The sequence below is a fragment of the Apis cerana genome, linkage group LG4 (genome assembly GCF_029169275.1).
Source record: "Apis cerana isolate GH-2021 linkage group LG4, AcerK_1.0, whole genome shotgun sequence".
Classification (NCBI taxonomy): Eukaryota; Metazoa; Arthropoda; class Insecta; order Hymenoptera; family Apidae; genus Apis; species Apis cerana.
Genome location: NC_083855.1, coordinates 8,779,061 through 8,797,667, shown reverse-complemented (window position 1 = coordinate 8,797,667; position 18,607 = coordinate 8,779,061). Strand labels below are relative to the sequence as shown.

The 18,607-nt window shown below is 21.7% G+C and overlaps 5 protein-coding genes and 1 long non-coding RNA gene across 7 annotated transcripts; 3 read left to right on the top strand and 3 right to left on the bottom strand.

Annotated features, from left to right (window-relative positions):
* Positions 1-9: 9 nt before the first annotated feature.
* Positions 10-1,237, top strand: LOC107999068 (small ribosomal subunit protein uS10m). Its single transcript, XM_017058727.3, has 5 exons — positions 10-149; positions 212-478; positions 647-777; positions 854-1,055; positions 1,116-1,237. The coding sequence occupies exons 1-5, from the start codon at positions 135-137 to the stop codon at positions 1,164-1,166; spliced, it is 666 nt and encodes a 221-aa protein (XP_016914216.2). The 5' UTR covers positions 10-134; the 3' UTR covers positions 1,167-1,237.
* A 1,362-nt stretch (positions 1,238-2,599) lies between these two features.
* LOC107999037 (beta-1,3-glucan-binding protein) lies at positions 2,600-6,138 on the bottom strand. The gene is made up of 8 exons (XM_017058670.3): positions 5,868-6,138; positions 4,886-5,107; positions 4,599-4,693; positions 4,332-4,471; positions 4,013-4,176; positions 3,407-3,768; positions 3,000-3,101; positions 2,600-2,803 (listed from the first exon to the last, which is right to left on the bottom strand). The coding sequence occupies exons 1-8, from the start codon at positions 6,010-6,012 to the stop codon at positions 2,693-2,695; spliced, it is 1,341 nt and encodes a 446-aa protein (XP_016914159.2). The 5' UTR covers positions 6,013-6,138; the 3' UTR covers positions 2,600-2,692.
* A 1,012-nt stretch (positions 6,139-7,150) lies between these two features.
* Positions 7,151-8,869, top strand: LOC107999075 (frataxin homolog, mitochondrial). Its single transcript, XM_062073975.1, has 4 exons — positions 7,151-7,239; positions 7,329-7,693; positions 7,889-8,009; positions 8,139-8,869. The coding sequence occupies exons 2-4, from the start codon at positions 7,437-7,439 to the stop codon at positions 8,379-8,381; spliced, it is 621 nt and encodes a 206-aa protein (XP_061929959.1). The 5' UTR covers positions 7,151-7,239; positions 7,329-7,436; the 3' UTR covers positions 8,382-8,869.
* On the top strand, positions 8,387-13,135 carry LOC107999074 (uncharacterized). 2 transcript variants are annotated; one of them, XR_001766291.3, is made up of 14 exons: positions 8,387-8,525; positions 8,916-9,026; positions 9,138-9,405; positions 9,528-9,672; positions 9,733-9,932; positions 10,279-10,385; positions 10,471-10,692; positions 10,812-11,015; positions 11,283-11,579; positions 11,647-11,745; positions 11,940-12,313; positions 12,414-12,525; positions 12,688-12,775; positions 12,886-13,108. XR_001766291.3 is itself a non-coding variant. In XM_017058733.3 (14 exons), the coding sequence occupies exons 2-14, from the start codon at positions 8,952-8,954 to the stop codon at positions 13,081-13,083; spliced, it is 2,460 nt and encodes an 819-aa protein (XP_016914222.2). In that variant the 5' UTR covers positions 8,387-8,525; positions 8,916-8,951; the 3' UTR covers positions 13,084-13,135. The 2 variants fall into 2 exon arrangements, 1 of the variants encoding a protein (XP_016914222.2); XM_017058733.3 differs by having other exon boundaries at positions 12,617-12,775; positions 12,886-13,135.
* LOC133666026 (uncharacterized) lies at positions 9,076-9,868 on the bottom strand. Its single transcript, XR_009829542.1, has 2 exons — positions 9,537-9,868; positions 9,076-9,312 (listed from the first exon to the last, which is right to left on the bottom strand). It is a non-coding gene; the product is annotated as an uncharacterized LOC133666026 (long non-coding RNA).
* Positions 13,136-14,221: 1,086 nt separating the features above from the next.
* On the bottom strand, positions 14,222-18,270 carry LOC107999041 (short neuropeptide F-like). Its single transcript, XM_017058674.3, has 4 exons — positions 18,111-18,270; positions 15,099-15,199; positions 14,549-14,730; positions 14,222-14,435 (listed from the first exon to the last, which is right to left on the bottom strand). Exons 2-4 carry the CDS (start codon positions 15,184-15,186, stop codon positions 14,376-14,378), a joined length of 330 nt encoding a protein of 109 aa, XP_016914163.1. The 5' UTR covers positions 15,187-15,199; positions 18,111-18,270; the 3' UTR covers positions 14,222-14,375.
* Positions 18,271-18,607: the final 337 nt, after the last annotated feature.

The window sequence follows — 18,607 nt, the reverse complement described above, 5'->3', positions numbered from 1 at the left end:
AGTGCGCGGAATATAAATTGTATATATGTCAAAGAAAAAATATTCATTTTTATATCTAAATTTTATTCAATGTAAGATAATAAAGCCTTAATTAATCTTTTTATCTAATAATAAATAAAAACAACAAACAACAAATGTTTCATTCAAAGGTATATTAAATAAAAAGCTTTATTTAAGTTTACGTTAAAAATTAACCTCTAATATTTTTTAGGCATTTCCTTTCTTACATAATATTATAAATAGAAATTTGTATAATATAAAATCAAATTATAACAAATCACTTCAATATATATTATATTCAACTAATATTGAAAATTCAGATAAGACTTCAAATATAACTTTAACAAAAGACATAAATGAAATTTCTCAGCAATCTGAAACTTCAAATGAAAATTCACAATATCAAAAAATTGATATTTCCGAGAATACTATTGAAGCATTACCTGGATCATCAAATACATCTGATGATCCCAATTATGTAATTAGATATTTTATTCATAAATACATATATTATTTCTTAAGACTAAATAATAAATAAAATTTATTATTATTATTGAATTTTTTATTAAATTCATTATGATAATCATTGTATTTATAAGAATTTATAAATATATTTATATATTTTTTAAAATATAACACATTTTAGTCTGATGAGCCTGATAAACTTTATAAAAAATTAGAAATTGAAATGAGAGGAAATGATCCTGCAGTTCTCAAAAGCTATGGAGAATTTGCTGTTATGGCAGCAAATTATTTAGACATCATTGTTGGTAGACAGTAAGTTATAATTAAAAATTTATATTTTTGAAATTATATATAAAAAAATATAAAATTGTTATGTTAAAATTAATAGTATTACACTACGAAAGCCTATCCATGAAAGATTAACAGTACTTAAGTCTATTCATGTTCATAAAAAACATCGAGTTCAGTATGAAACAAGAACATATTATAGATATCTTGACCTTTTTAAATTAACTGGTTCAACTGCAGATACATATTTAGAATATATAGAAAGAAATCTTCCAGAAGGAGTAGCAATGAAAATTACAAAGGTATGATTTAATTTATTCATTTTTAAATATAAAATACAAATTATTGATTTTATTTCGTAGGTGGAATTACAAACTTTACCAGAAAAAATTCAACAAGCAACATCTTCATAATAATGAATAAAATAAGTTATTACATTACATTTTTATAGAAAATAGACAAATAAATTGCATTTGAATATTAATTTTGTTTTTTTCAATAATATTTGATAAATAATAATAATCATAATAATAATAATTTTTTTTCTTTTATTTAATGATATAATAATATGTTATATAATTTTACATTATAGTATTATTGTATATCGAAAAATTATATTTATATTGTTGATTTAATAACTATAAAATCAAAAGATGAATTTTTAATTTTATTAGTATCATTTTTAAATTTTGGTAACAAATTTTTTTTTGTAAATATAAATGATAAATTTTTCATTGATTTAAAGTTTTAAAAATTTAAAGTTCTTAAAAATATATTTTCTATTTTTTTTTGAAAGATGGATTTTCATTTAAATTGCTGTAACTTATTTCAGAATTATTAAATAAATGATTATTATTCAATTTTACATTTGAAGAAATAGTTGAATTCTTTTCTCGCATAATAATTGGAATGTATGCTTTGTGTAAGAGATTTTCAATAAGTTTATTTGAATTAGTATTTGATATTTGTTTATTTTGTCTCGTATTTAATTGAGCACTGGCTATGCATTTGTGTAAAATAAATTCATATCCTACAAATACATAAAACATGTTAAATAAAATGAATATAATTTTTTATTCTAAATAATAAAATATAATTATTAGATTTTTAAGGAAAAAAAGTTATTAAAATTTATAAAATATTTAATATATATATTTAAATATAAAAATTAATTGTTTAATTATATATATAAATTTTTTTAATTATTATTATTTTATATGAAAATTTATAAATATTAATAAAATATGAAGAGTGAATTTTATATTTGTTAATATGATATATATTTCGTAAAATTGTTATACTTACTAGAATAATTTGAATGATAATATTTGTCATTGTTTAATCCATAAATTAAATGAATTATAATCATAATAAAAAAGATAATTAATTTTGTCATTTGAGATATAATGTACAAAATGTCACAATTATTTATTATAATATTTCGAAAAATTAAAATATTAAAATTTTTGACAAATTATAATAAGATAAGAAATATGAAAATCCTTATTATCAATTAATTTTTATACTCTACACACTTAGGTATACAGTGAACCAAATGAAAGTTCCTTTAATTTTTTTTAATGTTATTCAAGATAAACCGGTTTGGAGGAAGAGTCAAGTTCAAAATCCTTTTACTATTTAAAATAATTTTTATATTTTATATTTTATGCATATGATATTTATATATATTTATATTTAATATTTTTATGTGTTATTAATTATCAATTAGTTATAATTATATTATTTTATATTATTTGTTATGTTAGTTAATATGTTATGTTATTTCAATATATAAAATGCATTACATCATTATAAGAAATTATTTTACATTTAAATTACAAAATAATAGCTTATTTACAAATTTATTTATCATTTTTTTAATTACTTTAATTAATATAATAAAGTAAATCTGTATAATAACATATTTTTTTTAATTTTTTTAAAGTGACCATATTCGAATATAATCAATTTCGAAGATATTTTCTTCACTATTTGTTTTTCTCCAACTTGATAACCACTGATCTTTTGCATGCCAAAATTGCAACATTGCCTGGAATATACCAGAATTTCTTAAATAATTATATTTCGTTAATGTTACAATAATAAAATAAAATTAACATTGAATTCAAAATAATAATTATGCTTAAGCTATAATATAATATGTACAGTATATCAAAAAAATTGTTTTCGTGGAATTTATTTAAATTTTATGTTGCATGCAAATATTCGTAAAAAAACATTCTTACTTTAGCTCCAACATTTTTCCATGGTTTTACATTTCCTGAGCTAGTTGTCCCATCAGGAAATACACGAATACCACCAACTCCTAGCCCGAGTGTAATATAAAACTATTAAAAAAACAATATTTCATAAACAAATTGAAATTATTAAAAATTATATATTCTTTTTTTTAATGAATTAATTTTTTTATATATTTTTATTAATTTGAAAATATATTCTACATAATTGAAATATAGAAATGAAATATAAAAATAAAACTTTAAAAATTCATTTATTTAATAACAATTTATTATAAAAAATAAACATTTATACGAAAAATATAAATTTTTGTTGAAAAATATAAAAGTTTGTCATAAACATTTAAAAATGAATTATATATATTTACATAAATATAATATATTTTTGCACATACTTGTTGATCAAAAGGAGCCATTTTGTTGAAATTATTCCCATACATCCAACCATTTTCTTGTGGAGTCAATTTACCAAATTCTTTGCCATCCACAAAAAATTGAAATCCATTGGAATCCCAAATTGTTGTGTAAGTGTGAAAATCCTTTGTCCATCTTGGACCATTTTCTAAAGTTTGAGATACTATATGATTTGTAAGATTTTTTGTTGTTCCTACTCGTAATCCAAAATCTAATGTTCTTGAATCGTATATCTTTCCATCAGTAGAAACTAAATTTTCATTTCCACGAGAAAGACCGAGTATAACACATCCACTGGAATAGTTGGGACCATAATAATCATACTTTGATTGAAGCCACATTTCTATTGCAAATAAATACAATACAATACAATATTTGTTATTTCATTGATAAAAATTAAATGAAATTTGTTTATTTAATTATTTAACATTAAAATTTAATATTTTTATATATCGCCGATTAATTCAAGATATGAATTATTCTGATGAATGTTCAATATTCTAATTTAAAAAATATGTATTTATATAAATCGATGATCAAGAAAAAAATCGAATCAATCAATCAAAATCAATTATATTAATATTTACCTGGATATAACCAATCACCATTAGGAAACTTCGCCCTTATTTCAATTTTTCCATATTGAAAACTAAAAGTGTTTTTTGTACTTAATCTAGCAGACAAAATAGGTGGCAATATATGGAACGATTTACCCTTACGTTCACATTCTGCTGAAATCTTACTAGTGCATCTATAATAAATGAAAAAATTCCAAATTATTTTTAGAAGATGATGAATAAATATATGTATACCTAACACATAAAAATTTAGCAATAAAATTAAGAAAAGATGAAAACATTGTTTCCCGTGCGAAAAGTTGTGTTGAAAATTTATATATGTTTTTACCCACTAAGTATCAGTTTTCCGTATGTAGTTGCATTATCACCATAAAGATTTTCTAATATCAGTGGCTTGATTTTAAGCAATCCATTTTCAACATATATAGATGAATGTTGATCATTGTGATAAACACAAAATTCATAATCCTATGGTAAGAGAGTTATTAAAATAATTATTAAATATTTATAACAAATTGAATATTTATAATTATGTGTAACGTTAAATAAATTATTAAATATATTCTATATTAAATAATATTCTTCTTCTACTCACAGGAGTTAATGGTATCTTAACTTCATGATTCCAAACTGAATCTTTCAAGGAATCAAAACTTTCGTGAAATAATAAATTCGTGAATTTATTGGGAACTAAAAAATACAATTATTCTTTATTTTTCTTATATTTTTTTTTTATCTTTTCTTATAATTATGTGTAATTTCTATATATTATTTTTTAATTATCATGAAATTCATTTTTATAATTCTTTTAAAATTAAAATAAAATTATATATATGAAAATAATACGATATAATATTGAATAAATATAATATTGAGTAAAACCTGTCCAAGTTTTTTCTCCATTGATATGCATTGCTTCATTTACTTGTATATAAATCCAATAATGTATAATGTCTCCTGATACTATATTTATATCTTTATTTTCAATGGTCCATTTTTCGTTTTTCTTTCTATATACTTCACCCGATATTTCTCCCAATTGATTTAATTGAAGTTTTTTATTTACATTTCCTTGAAATGCAAAAAATTTCAAGCCTTGTTCATCTGTTATAATACAAAAATTCATATTATATTAAATTCAATGCATAAACTAAATTCTGAATAATGCATAAATGCAAATATTTTCGACAACTTAATCCTATATTTTAAAATTTTATATAAAATATTATATAAAATATTTTATATAAAATTTTATATATATCTTTTTTTATCTTTTTTGATTTAAACAATTTTTTTAAAAAAATTTAAGAAATAATTTTTAAAAAAGAAATTTTAAAAAATTAATATTAAAATTATAATTAGAATTATAATTAGAAAAATATATTAGACATATTAGAATAATAGAATTTATATGTTTATATAACTTTGTTATCCGTATGTATAATGTGATAATGCAAATAAATTTTGTTTTATTCTATTTCATTTATGATACTTTATTTATAATTGCAGTAATTTAATTTTGCGGAATTTTTAAATAATTTTTATTCATATAATTTTATCATATATAATATTTATAATTATTATAATTTTTAATTATTTTGTTTATTATATTACTAATTATTTAATTTTTTTTTATTATGAGATTTAATTTAACATATTTTCTGCATAAATTACTCATCGTTCCATTCATAAAAAAAATTAACAAGTAAATACATCCGGGGAATTCCAGGGAATTATCTAATTGTCATATTGCTGTAAGTATATCCATATTTTTTATATGTGATTTAAATAATATTCACATTATATATTAATTCATATAATTATACAATATACAATACATGTATAGCTTTTATTATTTACTTACTTGGTATCCATATACGAATTCCTTTTGGCTCTAAAAGTTCGAAAACTGGTGTAGGTAATACATAAGAATTTACTAATATAAAGTAACTGATTGAGTTTAATAAAAATATTAAAATTGAAACAAGAAAAGTATTTAAATGAAACATATTTCTTAAAAACAATAATTTAATTAATAGAATGAAATTATTTATATTAATATCAAAGGTCACTATACTAATATCAAATGCGATATAAAGATGATGTTGCTTGAAGTGTTTCTAACAATATACTGATTTCATAATGAAAATATCGACTATATATGAATAAATCATTAATTAAAAAAATTCATATTTTTTATCATAATAAAACTAATACCAATTTATGAGATTTTTTTATAAAAATGAATTTAAATATAATTCTATTAAAAGTAAGAATATTTATATGTTGTAATTATATTATTATATATTTATTTATATATATATATATTTTTAATAAATTAATTATAAATATTAATATTCATAGATATAGATAACATCAATTAATAAGTAAAAAAAACAGAATAATAAAATTAATTAGTTATAAAATTGTTTTTTGAGCATATTTTATAATATAAATAGACAAAGACAGCAAATAGTATAAAGAAGGACAAAGATATAGTAAAAATATTGAAATCAGCGCCATCTTCAGAGTGCCGCAAATGAAACACAAAAAGAAAGGATAGAAAATAGTAGAAGAAGGATAGAAATAAAATAAGAATTGATTATATACGCCATCTCTTGAATACTATAAGTACTTTTTGAAAATTATCAATGGCGCTGTTCATCAATTCTTACTTTCTTTTAGAAGAGTTGTCTTTAACATTCAAGAGATGGCGTTGACAGTCAATTTTTATCCTATGTCCGTCTTTTTCTAATTATTTTCTATCCTTTCTTTTTGTGTTTCATTTGCGGCACTCTGAAGATGGCGCTGAATTCAATATTTTTATTTTATCTCTGTCTTTTTCTCATTATTCATTTTCCTTGTTTTATTTACTCTGTGAATTAATAGAAAAATTGATAAATGGCGCCATCTCTCGAAGATATTTAAAAACTTGAATAGGAGAAGTTTCAGATAATCTTCAAGAGATGGCACTGAAGGTCAATTATCCTATCTCTATCCTTTTTCTATTATTTTCTGTCCTTTCTTCTTGTGTTTCATTTGCGGCACTCTGAAGATGGCGTTGATTTCAATAATTTTTTCCTATCTCTGTCCTACTTTTGTTAATAGCTCTCTTTGTCTATATATACTATTGGTAACAATATTAATGAGTACATGATAAGAGATGGCGCTGCAAGTTAAATACCAAGAAGATTTAAGCTATAATTTTTTTAGAAATTATGGAAATAAATATAAAAGTATATAAAAATTAGAGATTGATATTTTTGAACATGAAATCTAAAATTTTATAAAATTATTGTATTAATATTTAAAATTTAAATTGTAGAAAATGTAACAAAACTTCAAATACGTAATTTTACTACAATATTCTGTGTATTATGTGATGTCTTGGCATCTTGTTTAATCAATATAAAATATATAAAAAGCTTATATCATGCTATTAACCAGAGGTACAATAAAACATAGTGTTTTTAGAATTTTATCGTATGATTTAGTAAAAAGCATTATAAATAAATGTTTAATACAAGAAATCAACATAAAATGTCAAGCAAATATAGGTTATCATATGCTACATTTTAAAAAGAATTTAAATATAAGTAAAGATTTAAAAATATTAAGTTATGAATCAATTGCTCATAATCATTGTAATAAAAACTTGTTCATAATCACAAATAATAATTTATCTACACAGTGAGTATATTAAAATAATAATAACAAAATATTCTAAATTTTATATTAAGTACTCTATATTAAGTTTTTCTTATTAATATTTTGAATTTTAATATTTTATATATATAATAATATTTTATATTATTTCCATAATTTTATGTATATTTAAAAAAAATATTAATAATCAATTATGTAAAAATGAAATTTTTTTTACAGAGAGTTAACATCTGTACAATTTGAAAAAGTTTCTGATGAGACACTTACTTCTTTAACTGAATATTTTGATGAATTAGTGGAGCAAGCAATACATTTATCAGATGCAGATGTATCATATGGAGTATGTTTTACAAATGAAATATATTAAACTTATAATGTATACTAATTATGATACATATTATATATTATATATTAATTATATGATGATTTATTATAGTTATAATTAATTATACTATAATTAATGTTACAGGATGGTGTTTTAACTGTTAAATTTGGTGATTCTCATGGCACATATGTTATAAATCGTCAAAGTCCAAATAGACAAATTTGGTTATCATCCCCAAAATCTGGTCCAAAACGATATGATTTTATAGATGGAAAATGGATTTATAAGTATGATAGAAAAACATTACATGAATTACTTGATGACGAAATACCAGCAATTATAGGAGATCAAACAAATTTTAATAAATGTTCCTTTAGTGGAAAATAAAAGAAAATTATATTGAAGTGTATTTAATTACATATTAATTATTCAAATTGTAATTTTAATTAAAATAACTAAATTTAAAAAAATTGAAAATTTCTAAATTTATGTATATAAACAATAATAGATAAAACATTGTAATATATTTATGTGAGTACTTATATATCTTTATAAGATATTGACACTAACTTGCATGCTAGAATGGCACATATATTTTAATTATTCTTTACATTATTTTATATTATTTTCTTTGATTTTTATTAGTGTTTTACATATGTGATATTAATATTCAAGAATATTTTATTTTAAAATTTACATATTGTCACATATTCAGAATCATATTCAATCATATATATTCAGAATTAATGTAGTTTGTTATATTATCATTATGTTATATTATCAAATATGTTTTTTGTAAATAATAAATAACATATGAAACTATTATTCGATGTTATTTAAAATTTATTATCAATAAATATTTTTATTTAAAACAATATTAATATTGTATATAATCATTTATTATTTTTTTATAATTCTAAGAATATTATTTGAATCAACAAAGAGAGAATAACAAAAATGGAAATTATGGAAGATGGTAATTTAGTAGATCGTGTTAGAATTTTGTTACAACGAGACATGCAATATTATCAGGTAGTTTTTTATATTATATTACATTATTTTTAATGTAATAAAAATAATCTTTTACAAAATAATAAAGAATTTATTATCAGTTAATATCATACATATGATATTATGATGCAGGAAATGCAAACCGTGTTGAAAGAGCCAATTTGTTCGCGTGTAAGCGGCGGAAAACTTGATTTCCCAAGGCATGCTTCATTCGCTGCTGTTAAAATCATTATGTGGTGGGAAGCAGATTTTCAAGCTGCATTTGAACGTCATTCCGGTTTGACAAATTTAATGGAAAATGAGACTTCTGCAATCGTAGAAAGTGAAGAGAAAGTTATTAAAAAAATTCAACCTTCTGAATTTGTATTACTTGTTGTTGATACTGCCGATAAATTATTAGGTAAAGAAATGTAATTTTGGAAGAAATAAAAAATTAAATCTAAATAATTAATTCAAATTAGTTTATTAAAGGAAATGTGTTTTAAATTTTGATATAAATATCTTGTAATAAAATCATTTCAGAACACTTACATTTACTTATTCAAGAATCATTAGATCATGCAGATTTGACAGTATTAACAGCTACTTTAGGAGCAGCTGCATTAATACGAAATTCTTTATGGTGTTATAATCAACAGGCTAAAAATTTAATTTCTTTACAATCAAGGTATTCATAGTAAATCATTGTAAATTCTTTTTTTTTAATTAAATTTCTTATTTTTGATAGCGAGAAATTAAACACATCGTATAAGTCTTATCATGAAATGACTGAAGCTGTGGCAGAACGATTGTTGGATTTGCATTGTCGTTTAATTTCATTATATATACTTAATGAAGCTGATTCTCTTAGTTGGCATGATACTAAATCATTTTTTGAACGAGAACGTTGCTCTTTCGTAATTCAAATGTGGTGGCTATATATGAATGGTAATTATAATTTTATTGCATTATAAAGTGTATAATTTATCATGCATTATAAAATTAAAAAGTATATTATTTATATATAATATATTTATATATAAATTTATATCATGAATAATATTCTAATATATTTTTTAAAATTTTTAATTCAAATTTTAATTCTTCAAATCGATATATATATATATATATATATATATATATCATGATATTTTAAAATTAATCATGTTATCCAATTTTTTTTTGTTTGTCATTATATATATTATATTGACAAGAAATATTTTTTTACTATATTTTTAATTGTATGATATTTAATGGTATGATATTTTTATATTTTTTTTTACACTTTTTTCAGGAACCAAAACAGATTTATGGAGTACGGTATCTCCAAAAATGGCTCAACGCGTTTTTTCTGGGATGTTGAACGAGTCTCTATCTATTATTGTAACAAGATTTATTTATGTAATATTGAAAAAAGTTATATAATTTTATACATATATATATATATATAATACCAATACAAATAAATATGAACTAATATAAATAGGGTCGACCAAGTTTGGCACGAGCTGAACAATTTTGGACAGATGCTTTTAATGTCCTTTGCTGTACAGGATATCTTGCTTTGGCTATTTGTGCAAATGCTAATGAAATGATCGGTATGAAATTAAATAAATTGCCTACTGCTATTAGGGATATACATACAAAATGTAATGAGTTATTGATTTGCTTGTTATTGAGAGGTACACCTCTTCAAGAATTATATCAGGTATTAAAACATACTGTAAGATATGTGCAAATATTAATATGCTTTTTATTTTTTAAGATAATTTATCTAATGTATCTTATTTTCAATGAAATTTTTATATGAAAAATTTATTATCATAGGTATTTCGAGTTGGGTTTGAAAATTTAACGATTCTACAAACGCGTCGTGAACCTGCTCCCTGGTTATTAATATGCGCGCCAAACTTATTAGGATCTATCGATTCTGATGTATACATTTCAAATCTATCTCCGAATCGACTTGTAATTTTAGAATTAAATATTCTTAGACATCAACCTCAGCCGAATTGGCCTCAATTAATGAAGGTTATTACGCTTATTATATTACAGCGATATTTTATAGCATAAAAATTAGATATATTAAAATTAATATATTATAAAATAAATATCATTTGAGTTTATTTGATTTCGATGACAATAATTTTTGATTTTCCTTTTTAATTGAATATAAAAAAAATATTATAAAATTATTATTTAGATTATTTAGAAGAAGTGTATATTTTGTATATATATGTTAAAAATATTTTAAATTAAATATCACAATTAAAAAATGCTACTTTTAAATTTTCATAGATAATTTTTATGAACAATTGTGCAGTAGCCAAAATATTATTAAATACTCTCATTTATAAATGTGCTAATTTTACATGTGAAAACGAATTTGAAAAGAAATTGAAACTCGATAAAGAGAATTGCGGTGGTTTTTTATGTAGTGGTGCAATGTGCAACCCATCGATGAAAATAACATCAGCATTGAGCCTTTATAGTTTAATGTACATTTTAACATATACAGCACAAGATCCTGGCTATGTTATTATACCAGCTTTGAAACAAAATTCTGAGTGGTTTAATTATCTTGATCGGCAACAGGTATTTGTTTTTTTAAAAGTAAATGAATAAGAATATTTGAAAATATTAAACGAACATGTTTTTCTAGGTTTGGAACCAATCAAGACCTCCTTGGTTAAATGCAATTTTAAATCCATTAAAGGATATGATGCAACCAATTATTGAAATACTTTTAAAAGCTGTAAAAGTAAGTTATAAGTCGATTATAACTATATTTATATAACAAAATTGGAATGGCTTCTAAATTAATAATTTTTCGACTTAAAATATTTTATAGATTTACATTATATATAAAATAATATTTAAGATTTAATCTAAGTTTGAATTATATACTTAAAAATTCTAAAAAAATATTCAATGAAATAATATAATAATTTTCAGACAGGAGCTAGTATGTATCAGGCAATGTCACTAGTGATTGGCTGTTTCACCGAGTTATATGTAACATTACCACTTGCAATTTTGAAAACTATACTCGCGTTAAATGATAATATTCCTGCCCATTGTCATCCAATTGGTGGAAATGTTCTTCTTCATGTTTTGTGTGCATCTCTTTATACCGCCCTTATTGAATTCTCAAAAAATTGCGAAGTAAAAGTAGGAGATAGTTCATTTAAAGACTGTGAATTAAATATTTTTAATCCTAATGATATATCAGGAACTGTGACTACTTTAGCTGAAGCTATTTGTAGTATAGATGAAGATAACAAGCATACTGCACAAATTGACGATTTTTTTCAACTGGTCAAAAAAAAGTAAGATTATTTTATAACAAGGACAAAAAATTTATCTAAAATTATAAATCATGTATATTTATTGGAATTAATGTTTATTTATTCGCTTATTATTTTTTAGTGTGCAAACAATGAATGTAAATTCATGTATTGATGAAACAAATATGTCTTCTATTATTGAGATATATACCGATGAATTATTGTTTACCAGTTCGGGACGTCAAGCTCTGAAGGTATGTAATAAAGATATACATTATAAATTATTATGCTCAAAAATTTTAATTTAATAATTTAAAAATTGAGTTTAACATGATATTATATTAGGTGGTTCATGAATTTTTAATTCATGCTTCGGATTTAATATTGAATAATTTAAGGCAAAATAATGTCGATAGGCTTACGGACGATATACCTGAAATTACACCCCTTTTTAAACCATTAACTCATATAATGTTCCATATTGAAGATACTGCATTTGATCAAGTCAGTAAAATTAATATAATTATATAAAATAATAATTATAATTAATTAAAATAAATATAATGGATAATATTAATATATATTTAAGAAATATAATATTATTTTATTTCCAGTTTCTAATCCAATACGAAAAAACGAATTGGCGAAAAATTTTAACAATGCCACTTTCTATAACTGTGGATCACGCACGAAGTCAAATTTTATCACGGCCAGAATTTAAAAATATCGGTGAATTGACTAATGAAAATAGGGAAGCAGTGTATTTACTTAAGAAACTTTGTTCTTCTACAAAGACAACACACTTTAAATAATATTTTTAAATTATATAAAAATTAACAGGAAATAAATTAATTCCAAAATTAATATTTTGCTTGTACAATTTTTTTATATAATTTAATGTGTATCTGCATTAAATATAATATTATGTATAATATTTAAATATAATATTATATAAATATAGTTATGCAAAAGAAGTATTTTATAAAATTATTATAATCACAAACGAAACTTCATATAAAAAACTTTTCATATAAAAAACATAAAAAGAAATTAGAAATTTTTTCTTCATTAAGAGTCATTTAGAAAATAAAGGAAATTATATCATTTATTGCATTTTTTAAATTATTCTGATAAATCAAGTAGTTATTGAAATACAAAGACTCAACATTTCCATAGCATTTAACACAGTACGGAAATTATGAATGGATCTGCGACCACGTGATCTATATCTTTTCTTGGAAATACATATTACATTTGCGTATTATGTTTTTCTAGTCTGTCGCTTGTCTGGAAATTAAGATAGGTCAGAAAAACGAGAGAGTAAATCACGAAGATGAAGATAGTAAAGTACTAAAAATTACCTTTTCCTTTACATGATGATTACTCGAAAACCAGAAGTGATATTGAGATAAATCAAAAAACATTTTAAAGAGGAAGGTTCTGGGCTTATATTGATCGTTCATTCATTAATCGGAAATCATTATTTTCGAAGTTATAACGATTTGAACTTTTCTTAGTTTTAATAAAGTTTAATCAGATTTAAGGTTTAAAATAAAATAAATTACACGATAGCTGGAAAAATATTGATTAATAAAGATTCAATTGATATTTTTTTTATATTTCTTTATTATTTTTTTCTTTTATTATTTTATATTTCTTTATTATTTGACTTTAATTTTTTTCAAACACACTATTATTATATATATTGTATTTTTATATTCATTATAAAAATTTTTGAAGCAATTAATTTTTTACAATAGCATAATAATTTAATATAATTAATTATATTAATAATAATTTTTAGCATACAAGAAATAAAACATAAAAAAAATGTAAGATGTTTTTATTGATCGATAAGTTGTATTATTAAAAATAATTTTTATATAATATGTATATACATTAATTTATATAACATAGAAATTAATAAATAATTACGAAGAATAATAGAGATAAGAGGAAAAGAAAATATATATTTTCATCATTGTTGTAAAACATTAATAAAATAAGTACAATTTTTAATTTTTAATAATTATATAATATAAATAGTGGATTCGATTTTTATATATAGGAGGAGAAAAAAAAAAGGAAAACGAATCATTTTTGTTCATTTATCATCGAATTTGGATGATGGAATGGCACTTATTGGTTTTGATAAAATTCCAATCTGAAAAATATGAATATTATAAAAATTTTATTACGATTAAATCTCAATTCTATGCAAGACTTTCAAAAATGTAAATAATCATTATTTAGAAATAAATATCTATTCGTACTTACAGATAAATGAGGATCAGAACGTCCAAAACGTAAACGCAATGAAGGTGATCGCTGAGATTTACGGATCATTAAATGTTCCAATGGAGTTTCACCAAGTCTAGCATTTTCTAAAGCATTGCGTTGCATCAGAAGTCTATAAAGTTCGTGAATATTTTCTATTGGCATTTTTTCTGGTATTTCATCTGTAAATTATTAATATTAGCAAATTTTGCCAATGAAAATTTTTGTTTATTTCTTCTTATCAAGTCATCAAGAAGAAAGTATTTAAATTGAATGAATTGATTGCAGATTGATTATTTTTTAATATAATCATTACAATCTTAAAGATTAGTAGGAATTAGATATTTGGAAATAAAATTACGTGATCGTAAGAAATTTAAGTATTTGCCTTATTATTCTGAAGCATTTTTTAACAATATATGATGCTTAAATTGCTATTTATTTTATTTAAATTACAAGCAAATTATGTTATATTCAATAAATTGTGTAATTAAATATATTAAGTAAATATTCAAAAGAATAGAAATACATACAAATTCTTTTTACATACCTGAGTAATCTATGTAGTTTTCGGTACCAACAACGAAGCCAACAATGATAAACAGTAAAATTGATTTTAAGTAAAACTTGATTGGCATTTTATCAAATTTTCTGAAAATGAAATGTAGATATTGAATTTCTAAATCGAAGTAAAACCAGTTAAATTATATTTTGAACAAGCTAATCCGTAAATATATATTGCAATATAAAAATTCATTCAAATTTTCAATTATGCAGCGTATTAAATATGAAAAACTCTATAATTTGACATTGATTTTGAAGTATTAGTTAAAATTCATTACTAGAGTGACATATGCTTATAATTCCTTCTATATATTCTTTATCAGTACTAACTGTATGCACATTGAATTTAAATGTCACTAACTTATCATATTATCTAACTATTATACTGCACATCGAGTTTATTCTATAATCCAATTGCAATTTCTATAAATCATTTTAAAAATAATACATATTTGTATATGCTTGGTTTTGATAAATTTTCTCTCACATTTTCTGCATTTCTAATTTCTTAATTAAAAAATTCTAAATTTTTTATTTAAGAAAAAAATAGAATAAAAAAGATTGCGAGATATTTTATTAATTGATGAAAAATAGTTTTATTATATAATTTTCTTCGATTTAATATCAAATATCGTAATGTTATTGATATACAAACATTTAAATGATATATGATAATATGATTGATAAAATATTTACGTCGTTATCAAGATAGCACGGAAAATATGTTTTGCTATTATCGCTAATGGAACGAATTCTATTAAAATATATGCAATAATATGGTTACGTTAATGCTTGTACCGATACATTGATACAAAAATAAAATATTTTGTTTTTTCTTTTTGAATTATAAACATATTAATTTCATTACGATTTGATTTCGTTTTAAAAGTTTATAATAAATTATTCTAAAACTGAGATTGAACTTTTAAAATAGTATTATTTATGAGATAATCTAATAAATAAATTTATAATCCTTTATACTTCTTTTTGTACCAAATGTATTATAGAAAGAATTAAACAATTTATTTCTTGCCTACGAGAATAAATTGCAGCTGATGGCCATTGTTTTAACTTATAGCTGAGGTAAATTATGTATCTATAATTTTCTGCTATATATTTGTCTGAACTTTTTTCTGAACTTTAAAGAAATTTTTATTTTTAAGAATTTTTTTTTATAAATTAAGTAATCTACAGGAATGAATTATTTAAAAAATATTGAGTAAATTGTAAGTTTCTTAAAAATATACATTGTTGTTTCTTGTAAATGGAGCATATCGCAACACTGAAACTTAAACATCGATAAACAATGTGTCTACTGTTCAAGCAAAAAAAAAAGGCTTGTTTAAAATTTCGTACTTTCTCAAGGCATTTCGTCGATAAATTATTCGTAGGAAAATACTTGAGTTATCGATTGGATAAAAATATTTTTAGACCAACAACATGACGTAGCTACAAAGAAATTTTACTTAAAACGATTAAAGGACCATTAATAATTCCTTTCTCTGGAAACGTATTTATTTTAAAAAAAGCTTTCAGTTTTTCTTTCGCCAATTTCTGAGTCAATTAATAAAAATAGAAGCGTCAATAGTAATATATTTATATGTTATTTAATAATAGTCGAATTTCAATTTTACAAAATAAAAAAAAAAGAAAATATATTAAAGCATACAGGAACTTATTCATTTATTCTTCAGAAGAGAGAAGAAATCTATGGCTTAAATAACTGTTTACAAATTAACAGAATTAATTGTTTATTGTAAAAGATTTGTTTATTTTAAAAGAATTAAAAGAATTAAAGAAAATATAACGATTTGGATTGTAATTGAGTATCATAAAAATATAATTTATATATAAATAAAAAATATGTAAATTTGATCCTATTATTTTAATAAATTCTTCAAGAAAATTATACATACGAATTTATATGGCATGTAAATAAATTAAATCAAATTTATATAATTTAAAACCATTTAACTTCGTGCTTTGCATGACTTGCATACATATTAATTGAATAGCATCGAACAATAAACAGCATTTAGAAAATTCGTATATTAATTCGTTATGAATGTTACAAAAATAATTATTCTGCTATAAACTTGACAATAGAACTCTGAAGTAATTTATTATTTAGAAAAATGTATAAGTAACTTTCGAAACAACAGAATTGCAATAGAAATTATGAACTTTTGTTCATAAAGTAATTTGAACAAAAATATTATACATGAAATTTTCTCATATAAAATCATTCTCTATATTTTTTTCTATATTTATGTGTTTTTATTAAATTGTTAATTATTGTATTTGACTATTTAAAATAAATGGTCTTTGATCGTTTTTAAATCTTTACAAAATTTGTACTAATTTTCTAATTTAAAAGATAAAAAATATGTGGAACATGTGAAACATTATAATATTTATCTTGAAAAATGAAAATATATAGATATATATTAGATATTCTAAGTAAGAAGGACATAGATACAACATGTATAACATGTATTACAGACATAGATAAATTTTATTGGGATAATGTTTCATTTTCACCTAATTTTCAATCAGGTTGATTTAAACTATGGTAAAATATTAATGAAGATAAATAAAGATATTTTATCTCTCTTTTTCCTCCACATTCATTAGTTAATAGAAAATTCGATAAATATTATAAGCTAATATATTGACGAAGAAGTGAATTACTTTAACGAATCTATTTTAATTAATGAAATTTAAAATTATAAAAATATACGATTAAATTCACATATTTTACAAATCTTTAAAATTTCTATTTTTGTTGTAGCTTCAAAGCGAAAAAATAAAAAATAACATTATCATGAAAATATATAAGCAAATTAAAATAAAATAGATAATAAAAAATTACTAAAAAGTAATATAATTAGTATACAAAATCACAAGAAAATTATACTTCAACATTGCCTTCTAATAAAAATTCAAATTATAATCGATTGCATTATAATTTAAATGCAAGAAAATTCTCTAAACTCACCGATTAAGATGAAGAGGAGTTGAAAATATTTTAGAAATCGAAGAGAATATTTTTGAATCGCAGCGCTGTGTGGAAAATCAAGGATATCCGTCGATACGACAATAACGATGAGAAATGAAACAGTACCAAGGGTGTCCTCGTATATATACGAGTTGGGATCGTTTGAAGGGGGAGAATATGAGCGCAAAAGCACAGGTGGCTGTTTGAATACGAGCACGTGGTCCTTTAGCGCAAGCGTTCTTCCACCTCCGATTTTCCGCATCCTTTTTCTGGGACACGAAGTTGTTTACAATTTCTTCACGATCTTACGAAAGCCATGGCTCTTCGATAATTTTTTACGATCAATTTGTAATTTTTTAATTTTTCTAGATCAACAGAAACCAAGAAATTGAGGATGAATTACACGTTTAAAATTGTAAAATTTTGATCAATTTTCAGGATTCAATTAGTTTTTCGAATTTTATTGATAATTTAACTTGTACGAAGTTAAAGATAAA

What these genes read in the sequence shown, in the direction of transcription:
- LOC107999068 (XM_017058727.3), top strand. An exon ending in CATCTGATGATCCCAATTAT is followed by an intron (nt 479 to 646) that starts GTAATTAGATAT and finishes AACACATTTTAG; the next exon opens with TCTGATGAGCCTGATAAACT. An exon ending in TAGCAATGAAAATTACAAAG is followed by an intron (nt 1,056 to 1,115) that starts GTATGATTTAAT and finishes TTTATTTCGTAG; the next exon opens with GTGGAATTACAAACTTTACC.
- LOC107999037 (XM_017058670.3), bottom strand. Translation starts at nt 6,012, where the DNA reads ATGTTTCATTTAAATACTTTTCTTGTTTCAATTTTAATATTTTTATTA. An exon ending in AATTCGTATATGGATACCAA is followed by an intron (nt 5,108 to 5,867) that starts GTAAGTAAATAA and finishes GTATTATAACAG; the next exon opens with ATGAACAAGGCTTGAAATTT. An exon ending in GGAAAAATGTTGGAGCTAAA is followed by an intron (nt 2,804 to 2,999) that starts GTAAGAATGTTT and finishes GGTATATTCCAG; the next exon opens with GCAATGTTGCAATTTTGGCA.
- LOC107999075 (XM_062073975.1), top strand. Translation starts at nt 7,437, where the DNA reads ATGCTATTAACCAGAGGTACAATAAAACATAGTGTTTTTAGAATTTTA. An exon ending in AATAATAATTTATCTACACA is followed by an intron (nt 7,694 to 7,888) that starts GTGAGTATATTA and finishes TTTTTTTTACAG; the next exon opens with AGAGTTAACATCTGTACAAT. An exon ending in ATGCAGATGTATCATATGGA is followed by an intron (nt 8,010 to 8,138) that starts GTATGTTTTACA and finishes TTAATGTTACAG; the next exon opens with GATGGTGTTTTAACTGTTAA.
- LOC107999074 (XM_017058733.3), top strand. Translation starts at nt 8,952, where the DNA reads ATGGAAATTATGGAAGATGGTAATTTAGTAGATCGTGTTAGAATTTTG. An exon ending in TTAATTTCTTTACAATCAAG is followed by an intron (nt 9,673 to 9,732) that starts GTATTCATAGTA and finishes TATTTTTGATAG; the next exon opens with CGAGAAATTAAACACATCGT. An exon ending in GTGGTGGCTATATATGAATG is followed by an intron (nt 9,933 to 10,278) that starts GTAATTATAATT and finishes CACTTTTTTCAG; the next exon opens with GAACCAAAACAGATTTATGG.
- LOC107999041 (XM_017058674.3), bottom strand. Translation starts at nt 15,186, where the DNA reads ATGCCAATCAAGTTTTACTTAAAATCAATTTTACTGTTTATCATTGTT. An exon ending in AAACTACATAGATTACTCAG is followed by an intron (nt 14,731 to 15,098) that starts GTATGTAAAAAG and finishes AATAATTTACAG; the next exon opens with ATGAAATACCAGAAAAAATG. An exon ending in GTTCTGATCCTCATTTATCT is followed by an intron (nt 14,436 to 14,548) that starts GTAAGTACGAAT and finishes CATATTTTTCAG; the next exon opens with ATTGGAATTTTATCAAAACC.